A 10,000-nucleotide genomic window follows, 5' to 3' on the forward strand; every position below is an offset into this window, starting at 1 on the left:
CAGCCGCGGCAGTGCGGATTTTTTTGTCACAACGAATATTAATTTTAATATCCGAATATCCGTTTTTTATTATAATTCGGTTTTATATTCAATTTAGAATATTCGTTGACAGGCCTAGTGGACAGATCACTTCATGCTTATAGGGAGTCCCACAGGAAGTTAATACAACACATGCAGCATCTCAGAGCTTATAGTGTGTGGATCTGTTAAATGTGGTGAAGATGAATTCAGGTGATGTCGTTCTCACCTTGAGTGCTATGGTCCCGTTCTGAGGTTCACAGTGTTGCTTAAAGAGCAGCTTCAGTCGCTCTCTGGACACCGTGGTCTTCCTGCGACTGAACAAACACAGCTTTCATCAAACACCTGCTGAGCACCTCTCACATGAGTCTGACCTCAAGACATGTTGGCTGTTAATGTTCTGCAAACTTAAAGGATAGTTTCACATTTCAAGACTGAGCGATCACCGAGCGATCACCGAGCGATCACCGAGCGATCACTGAACTTGCTGCTGCTCTTCATTTTGCTCACCAAGGAATAAAATCCTGATCAATTTCAGTGTTTGTGAGGTGTTTACAGCAGCCGACAGCACTGAGGTGTGTGTGTGTGTGTGTGTGTGTGTGTGTGTGTGTGTGTGTGTGTTTGGAGGGATACTGGCAGTTAGACGACCATCAATACAAGACTTAACATCTATCTCAAATCCATCAGAGCTTTAAATTTGTATTGCAACAAGTGAAAGTGTAAATGAATCAGCCGTCTGATTTAGACTCTACAGTTACACAGAGCTTGAAGCACTTGGCCGTGTGGTCCAGCAGAGGGCGCCCTAAAAAACCTTCACCATGAATTTGACCCGTCGGGACCTTCAGACTGTTTAGTCTGACAGTTGGAGTGTTGATGAACAAACTACACACAGGTCACACAGCACAGTCAGTGTGTGTGATGTGACAGAGTCTCCAGGTGAGCCTCCTCACCTGAGCTGGTTAGCTTTAACAGTGAACGGCTCTCCCTGTTCGTCCTTCATCATCTTCACTGTGTATTTAAACACCGACGGGTTCAGAGGCTTCTTCCTCTTCTTCCTGTGGACACACACACACACACACACACACACACACACACACACACACACACACACACACACACACACACACACACACACACACACACACACACACACACACACACACACACACACACACACACACACACACACACACACACACACACACACACACACACACACACACACACACACACACACACGTGTGAGTGTTAAGCTAGTAGCAGCATACTATTATTTTCACTTCCTCCTTTATTAAACAAAAGTCATTATATACACCAGATGACCTTTGACCTACGGACCTGTTGATCTGCGCTGTGGGACTCTGGAAGTCTTTGCTCTCCTCGTCACTGTCACTGATGACGATGGTGTCAGCGTCAGCTGGTTTGACATGACCGTTAGCGGCCGGCGCTCCGTTAGCGCTGGAATGAGGAGAGTGAACCTGTAGGATCTCACACACATGTCTGCAACCGCAGACACATACACGCACACACACACACACATGCACACGCTTTAACCTTTAACCCCTTTAACCGTAAACAGATGTTACATCGCTCTCTTCAAAGACACCAGACTCCATTGAAAAAAACACTCATTTTACCTCACTGAGCACAGAAGTTTCTGGTCTACTGCTGCTGCAACCGGTTCTTTTGTGTGTGTTAAATGAATAATTAGTTGGATCCATACTAACCATTTAAAGCCCCAAAGTCACACTATGACAGGATCAAATTAACTGATTAAAGCAGCGGAGACCAGCGGCTCCTGTGTTCTGTGAGGTAAAATTGCTATTTTAGTCAATGGACTCTGGTGGCTTTGAAGAGATGAGCTGCAGAATAATAAGCACCTGGCTCCGTTGCGTGCAGTGACGTCCACTGTCTCTCCGGGGAAGAAGCGGTCTTTGACGAAAGTGTAGACGTCCTCGCAGAGCTCTGTCAGTCTGCAGCGGTGGCTCAGAGCAGCCAGGTGGAGCAGAGGAACCACCAGAGATGGAGGGAACCTCTGCAGACTCTGCTTCGCCCGCCGCTCGCTGTCCACAGCCTCCAGGTAGGTCAGGCCTGCTCGCCCTGTCAGAGCACAGCTCCACACCAAACTGTTACACAGGATGGTTCGCTCGAAAAACTCACTGAGGAAAGAAGAGAGGAAGTAATGAAAGGAGTGATACCTCCTGTACAATAAATGTACACAGAAGTGATCAGTTCTGATCAATGCTTCAGTTTATCCACATGTCTGCACCATCCTCAGGACACAGTTCACCTGACACCTGCTCTGATTTCAAATCAATACACAACTTTACTTTAAGAAATACAAACAAGTCAAACGTTAAAGTTTCAACACTTTGATGACAAACAGCAACTTTAAACGAACTTCAGGAGTCACGAAGAGTTCAGTCAGGAAACGTGATCATGAAAAGTTATTGATGTCAGTAAGAAGTGAGACAGGTCAGAGGCTCATCATGCAGCAGAACGTACAGAAGAAATGAAGCACAATAATCACACTTTGTTTGTCACTGTTCATCATCAGTTCTCAGTTTAATCTAAGTTATTGTTAGTGGGCGGCTGTGGCTCAGTGGTAGAGTGGGTCATGTCCCAGTCGGAAGGTTGGGGGTTCGATCCCTGACTGCTACAGTCACATGTCAAAGTGTCCTTGAGTAAGACACTGCACCCCAAATTGCTCCCAGTGTATGAATGTGCATTGATCTGATTGGAGATCGGCAATTAGGCCTTTGCCTTCAGTGTGTGAATGTGTGAATGTGTGAATGTGACGTGGAGTGTAAAAGCAGCTTTGAGTGGTCAGAAGACTAGAAAAGTGCTACATGAGTACAGTCCATTAGTTATTATTAGTTAAAATAGGGGTTATTTCAGATTACATATTGATCTGATGAGGGTTGTGACTGAACAAACAGACACAGTAAGAAGTTATTATTCACCTGTGTGATGTGAAACTCAGCAGACTCCACCTGAAGCTCTCTAACATCACCTGGACAGCGTCACACACAGGTGAACCGTCCCTTAAACTGACCCTGAGCGGGTGAAGTGACAGCGGGCCTGTTTCTATCAGCTAACGGCTAAAACTAGCTGAGCTAACCGCCGACTGACAGCTTCACTGTTAGCACAGCTAACAGACGCTAATTCACTTTAGCTCCGTCAGCTAGCTAACTTCGCTAACAGAACACCTGTCCTCGAGGTGTTTGGCCCCCTTTTGACAGCAGATACCTGTTGGGACAGTCTCCGACCTGTGGACGGAGACTTTCACCTGTTTCTCAGTTGATCAAACTTTTATTTGTTGCTTTTGTTTCTGTTGTCTGGAAGTTTGCCAGCCGACCAACTGTCAGTCAGAACATCCTCTAAAGTTCCCTTCAGCGGGACTAGCGGCTCTCAGATGAGCCAGGTAAGCTCTCGGGTACTCACTCGTAGGTCCTGAAGATCTCATGGGTGATCTTACAGAGGAAGACTTCCTCGTCCGGCCGCAGGTCCGCCGGAGGTTTCTGCCTGATGAAGGCTTTTCTGTGGAGCAGCGGCATCTCAGCTCCGCGGCCACCGGCAGCTCTCTGAAAAAAAGGAGGGAATCCGGGTCACAAAGACCGAACCTGACACACAAAGTCCGGCCAAACTAACAGAAGTCAACCTGAAGACTTAAACCGGAGTCCTGAGCTGAAAACACCGGAGGAGACACCGAGCAGAGCGCGTGCGGAGCGGCGCGGGTCTTTTGTTAGACTCGGTGATAATCTGCCCACATGGAGATGAGCCGCTCACTATGAGAGAGCTCACACTCACTGTTTCACTCTACAACAAGAAAACAACTCTTTCTGCTCCCGCTCTCTAAGACAGGAACACAGAGGAACCACATTCTGACGGGCTTTACCGAGTTGCGTAACGATGGACCGATAATCCGCCGTTAGAACGGTAGAAGTAGAAGTCCCGGGCTGAGCTGAGAGCGGCTCACACTGGCGGCTTGTTGACCAAGTTTTAGACCGATTCAGGGACCCGCTCCAAGCTGGGACACTTTAGTGTCTCGGTATGTTCGCCTGTTTTACACACACATAAAGTTATTACGTTACTCAATATGTAGAGTATCATGAGATTATTATTTCTCAGACTATTAATGTCTGTATATTAAATCATAACACTCATCAGCTCATCACAGACTGACTGAATATTATTCAACCTGAAGTATATCCGGATTTATTATAGGTATGTATAATTATTATAATAATTGTCGTTTTTGGTTGTTATTTTATTAAATAATAGAGGTGATATAGTGGTAACCAACAATACATTCATAATCATGTAAGATAATCAGCAAAATATGTCTTCATAATGAACTAATTACGCTTTGAATAACATATACAAACTGTGAAAACAAAGCAATTAATGAGAGATATATCCTATTATTCACTTATTCATCCAGGATATTTTCTTTAAGATGTGAAACATGAAACAAACAAACACGCTTTAAAATAAACTGACAGTTTGTTCAGCGTCTGTCTGTTCACTGCACTTTTTAACACATTACTTCATCAGCGGTCTTTAAAGTTCACCACATCATTGGTCGTACAGAATATAATAAAGAAGGCGAAGGAAGAACAGTTAGGTTGCTGCTATGCGGCTTTATTCAATTCAATTCAAGCTTTATTGGCATGAAAGTTTTGAGAACATTTAAAAAGATCAAATATTTGCACCACATAAAAAAATCTGAAATATCAACAAAGTCACAACATTAAAATTAAAATATGAAAATATAGAATATAAAATATACAATATATATTGTATATAAAATATACAATATGTCAACAACACCATCACACGGTGTGTCTGACTTATGTCGCTCTGTGAGTGGCTGTCAATTTTCATGTTTTCGGGTTTAAGCGTTTAACGTGAACGCACCATAAGCAGTGAGTAAGTGGGCGGGGCTTCACTGTCCTCCTCAGTGATGGTTGGTCGGTTTTCCTGCTTCTCCTCCGCTGTCAGCCAATGGTTGCCGTGGAAACGTCCCGCTGCGTGTGTGTGAGGAGGACGGCGGTGATGAAACGAAGTGGTGACGTCAGAGAGGTTAACTGCAGGAAGCGGTGACGAGGTGGAGAGGACGCGGAGTGAGTGACAGCGGGGGGGGGGGGGGGGGGGGGAGCTGTTTGAAATGACTCCTTTAATGCCTGTGTTTGTTTGTTTTTATTTTATACATATTATTCTGTTTATTTATTTTTCATTTGGAATGTTTGTTTTTCATGACATTGTTTTGTTGTCTTTGTTTCCCGTGTTTTTTATCTACAGAGCGTCTTTTTTAAAGGCACTCCTGGTACAAAGAGAGTTTTAAAAATCAGCTCATTTGTTGTCTGTGACGGGTTATCCCACCTCTGGACAATCATACAAGCAATTAAAATTGGATAGCATGCAGACTGATGGAATTAAAGTGAGTAAGCTGGTTATAGAGATGCGTTTTGAGAGCAGAACTGAATTCTGTGATGAGTCCAGCATGAGCATGTGAGGGGGAAGGCAGTTCCAAAGTCTGGGTGCAGCATGGGAGAAGGCCCGGCCACCCACTGTGCTGAGGTTGATGGCTGGAAGTGCCAGCAGACCTGCTGATGAGGACCGTAGGGAGCGAGAGGGAGTGCAGCTGTGAAGGAGGTCTGTGAGGTAAGCAGGGCACAGGTTATGAAGAGCTTTAAATGTTAGTAATAAGATTTTGAAGTGAATCCGTTGTGACACAGGGAGCCAGTGCAGTTGAATCAGCAGTGTTCTGGATGAGTTGGAGTCAGTGGATAGTTTGTTGGGGATGCCTGCCAGAATGGCATTGCAGTAGTTAATGTGAGATGTGACCAGAGTGTTGACTCAGACTTCTGTGCAGTGTTGTGTTAGAGCAGGGCGGAGTCTCGAGATGTTCCGCTGATGGAAAAAGGCAATCTGGGAAACATTGTTTATATGATGTGAAGGAGAGGGGAGTGTCCAGGGTGACACCACGGCTCTGAACCTGTGTGGAAACAGGTTCTGTGGCTTCAGCTGTGGTGAGTGAACAGATATCAGTTTTTGAGAGTGTGGATTTAGTGCCAATGAGGACTAGCTCACTTTTACTCCTGTTGAGTTTGAGGTAGTTGTAGTTTGTCATCCATATCTGTAAATCATGGAGACAGGCAGAGGGGGTGCTGGAGGGGAGGGTAGAGGAGGGCGTCGTGGACATGTACAGCTGTGTATCATCAGCAGAACAGTGGAAATGAATGCTGTAGTGTCGAAAGATGTTGCCAAGCGGGAGGAGGTAGACCAGGTAGAACAGGAGCGGTCCCAGTACTGACCCCTGTGGAACACCATAGTGAACTGTGGAGCTTTCTGACCTGTACTTCTGGATTTGCACAGAATGCGTCCTGTCTGCAAGGTAGGAGGCAAACCACTGATGTGCAGTGCCCCCAACTCCAATGCTAGCCAGACAGTCCATGAGGAGCTGGTGAGGGAGGGTATCAAAGGCTGCGGCGAGGTCCAGGAGACTGAGGATGGAGAGGAGACCGGACTCTTGTGCCATAATCCGACTGTTACAGTATATGTTATAAATATTCTGTGCAATAATCTGACATACTGCATTGAGACTGTTGATGAACAATGTTGTGTTGCTGTACTTTGTCTGGCAATTGTATTTAATTCTGACCCTCATACTGAAATCCCCACAGAGCCCATGTCTCAGCCGATATTCAATCTTTACTTCTTATCATTGTATATGTACTGTACATACTTGACGTATCTCTTACTTGTATTTCTCTCCATCATTTCTTCATGCTTCTCTCTGTGTCAGAGTAACTGTAATGCCCGAACCCCCCGGGGATACATAAACTGGTTCTGGTTCTGGTCTTTGTGCAGTGCATCTTGTTTTAAAATGTTTGGTCATGTGAGTCAGATACATGAAGTGCAGTAAAAGTACAACAGATACTGCAAACAGAGCAATACATCACTGATCATCATCATGTTGAGTCACATGACTTCTCTCGTCCACAGTGAATGTGGGACAGACGTTTGAAGGCAACAGGAGGTGAAGATATTTACACACAAAGCTTTTACAGCACAGTCAGTCTATGAGAACATGCTCCTCCTCCTCTCCTGATGTATTCCCTCAGTAAACATGTTCCTGATGAGTTTATGGTCTCAGTCTCTAGTTTCAAGTCTTCTTCAACACAGCATGATGTTCATTTAGTCACTGATGCTCCCATTGAGAGTCACACAGACCAGACAGAGGGGAGGGGTTAGTCACATACATGAAGACTATTGGTTTTAAACTAGTTCAGAGTTACTGACACCCGAGGAGGACGACATGGAGGAGAGTGAAGCTCTGACCCGGTCCACAAGTGAGCCCCGTGTTTCTGACCCGAACAGTCCAGGAGGGATTTCAGACCCATGTGATCAGGCAGGTCGACACATCAGTCTTTAAATGGGTCCAGTTCAGGAGTCAGACCCATCAACAACAGTACCAAGGGTCCAGTCCAGGTCACATGACCCTGTACAGGTGGATCTGTCTGAGAGCATCGGGGTCTGTGTCTCCGCCCAGGTAAACATCGTAGTCCACAGGAAGTTCCTCCACCCAGCCGGGCTGCAGCGCCTCCTGCAGGACACAAACAGGAAGTCAGCTGTGTTTACTACTCGTCCGGTTGAGAGTGTGTGTGTGTGTGTGTGTGTGTGTGTGTGTGTGTGTGTGTGTGTGTGTGTGTGTGTGTGTGTGCGTGTGCGCGTGTGTGCGCGCGTGCGCGCGTGTGTGCGTGTGCGTGTGTGTGCGTGTGTGTGTGCGTGTGCGTGTGTGTGTGAGAGAGAGTGTGCGTGTGCATGTGCGTGTGCGTGTGCGTGTGCGTGTGTGTGTTACCTGCAGAGTGTTCAGACTCTCCTGCAGACTGGGGACTGTGACCAGCAGAGAGCCTTTCTTCCTGAAGTTCTCAATGATGAACCTCCATGCCCTGCACACACACGCACACACGCACACACGCACACACGCACACACGCACACACGCACACACGCACGCACGCACGCACGCACGCACGCACGCACGCACGCACACACGCACACACGCACACACGCACGGGATGACATGAGCAACCTTATATAGCCTAGAAGGTGCTCATGGGAGTTGTAGTTTTCTCTGGAACAGTGCTGTGCACGAGGGTATGTGTGTGATGATTGTTATTATGAGTGTGTATTGTTGTATATTAATGTGTGTGTGTGTGTGTGTGTGTGTGTGTGTGTGTGTGTGTGTGTGTGTGTGTGTGTGTGTGTGTGTGTGTGTGTGTGTCCTGACCTGACTTGTTGTGTTGGCTCCATGAAGAACTCGAACACGTTGTTCATGACAAGAACGTCGGCGTTCTGCAGCAGAACGTTCTGCAGGCAGACGTCAGAGTGGAGAACCTACAGGAGAGGAGAGACATCAGACCCGGTTCCACTGGTTCTACTAGGTTCCACTGTCAGAGTAGTTCCACTGTCCAGGTGGAATTGATAACGTTGTAATCAGGACTGATCTTCTGATTTGATTGATTGATGAGCCACATGATGCTGATCACACATTCTTCATTATCCTCTGCTAAAAGACATAACATAATCTGTGTGTGTGTGTGTGTGTGTGTGAGAGTGACAGACAGAGAGAGAGAGAGAGAGAGAGAGAGAGAGAGAGAGAGAGAGAGAGAGAGAGAGAGAGAGAGAGAGAGAGAGAGAGAGAGAGAGAGAGGAACCTGGATTCTGTCGGTCAGGTTGTATTTCAGCACGATGTCGTTCTGCAGTCTGACAAACTCGTCGCTGAGCTCCACACCGACGAGACGAGAGGCCGAGCTGAACACATAACCCTACACACACACACACACACACACACACACACACAGTTTCTGATTAATAGATGTAGTTTTATAGATTAGGTCAGATTATTACTTCATCTGTAAAGGAGGTGTTAGCATGTTAGCTTCAGTATGTACTGGTTGGCACTGACCCCGTACAGGACCGCTCCCAGTCTGGAGCCCACGTCCACCAGCATCCGTCCACTCAGGTCCGGAAGAACGTTCTCGAACAGAAACTGCAGCTCAGATATCGAGAACGAGTGAGAGATGAAGTCTGTAGCCAAAAAAGAACAAGTGAGCAGGAAGTCCACGAGGATCAGACTGATTGTGTTGAGGTGATGATGAAGATGAGTTCTGACCCAGTGGGGCAGTTCTGAAGGATCCACAGCTGAGACAGAATGAGCGGCTCATGGTTCCCTCCTCACAGCGAGAGTCCACCTCGTCTTCATCAAACAGGAAGCTGTCAACGTGAACCGTAGATGAGTTCTGACCAGTGGGGCAGTTCTGAAGGATCCACAGCTGAGACAGAATGAGCGGCTCATGGTTCCCTCCTCACAGCGAGAGTCCACCTCGTCTTCATCAAACAGGAAGCTGTCAACGTGAACCGTGGGCCGACAGCGCTGCTGCATCTGAAACATCATCATCATCATCATCATCATCCATCATCATCATCATCATCATCACCATCACCATCATCATCATCATCATCATCAACACCACCATCATCATCACCATCATCACCGTCATCAACATCACCATCATCACCACCATCACCATCACCATCATCATCACCATCACCACCATCACCATCATCAACATCACCACCATCATCAACATCACCATCATCACCATCACCACCACCATCACCACCATCACCATCATCACCACCATCACCATCACCACCATCACCATCACCATCATCAACATCACCACCATCATCACCGTCATCAACATCACCATCATCAACATCACCACCATCATCACCACCATCACCATCACCATCACCACCATCACCATCATCAACATCAACATCACCATCATCAACATCACCATCACCATCACCACCATCACCATCACCATCATCAACATCACCATCACCATCATCAACATCAACATCACCATCATCAACATCACCATCACCATCACCACCATCACCATC

General features: G+C 46.6%; 2 protein-coding genes across 3 annotated transcripts in view; both read right to left on the minus strand.

Annotated features, from left to right (window-relative positions):
- Positions 1-3,980, minus strand: part of baz1a (bromodomain adjacent to zinc finger domain, 1A) — an 18,519-nt gene extending 14,539 nt beyond the window's left edge. For both annotated transcript variants that reach the window (XM_069661703.1, XM_069661702.1), the window contains exons 1-6: positions 3,917-3,980; positions 3,463-3,602; positions 1,899-2,177; positions 1,357-1,518; positions 969-1,073; positions 248-335 (exon numbers count right to left, since the gene is read on the minus strand). In XM_069661703.1, coding sequence (XP_069517804.1) covers positions 248-335; positions 969-1,073; positions 1,357-1,518; positions 1,899-2,177; positions 3,463-3,575 — 747 coding nt within the window. In that variant the 5' untranslated portion in view covers positions 3,576-3,602; positions 3,917-3,980. The remainder of the gene's footprint in view (positions 1-247; positions 336-968; positions 1,074-1,356; positions 1,519-1,898; positions 2,178-3,462; positions 3,603-3,916) is intronic.
- A 764-nt stretch (positions 3,981-4,744) lies between these two features.
- Positions 4,745-10,000, minus strand: part of LOC138591390 (uncharacterized) — an 8,515-nt gene continuing 3,259 nt past the window's right edge. Inside the window, exons 3-9 of the mRNA XM_069661978.1 lie at positions 9,411-9,470; positions 9,201-9,279; positions 8,994-9,115; positions 8,743-8,853; positions 8,316-8,422; positions 7,886-7,976; positions 4,745-7,630 (exon numbers count right to left, since the gene is read on the minus strand). Of these exons, the coding sequence (XP_069518079.1) occupies positions 7,517-7,630; positions 7,886-7,976; positions 8,316-8,422; positions 8,743-8,853; positions 8,994-9,115; positions 9,201-9,279; positions 9,411-9,470 (684 nt within the window). The 3' untranslated portion in view covers positions 4,745-7,516. The remainder of the gene's footprint in view (positions 7,631-7,885; positions 7,977-8,315; positions 8,423-8,742; positions 8,854-8,993; positions 9,116-9,200; positions 9,280-9,410; positions 9,471-10,000) is intronic.

The sequence above is a fragment of the Semicossyphus pulcher genome, unplaced genomic scaffold, assembly GCF_022749685.1.
Source record: "Semicossyphus pulcher isolate SPU_LCO1_2020_fin unplaced genomic scaffold, fSemPul1.0.p SCAF_14, whole genome shotgun sequence".
NCBI classification, from domain to species: Eukaryota; Metazoa; Chordata; class Actinopteri; order Labriformes; family Labridae; genus Semicossyphus; species Semicossyphus pulcher.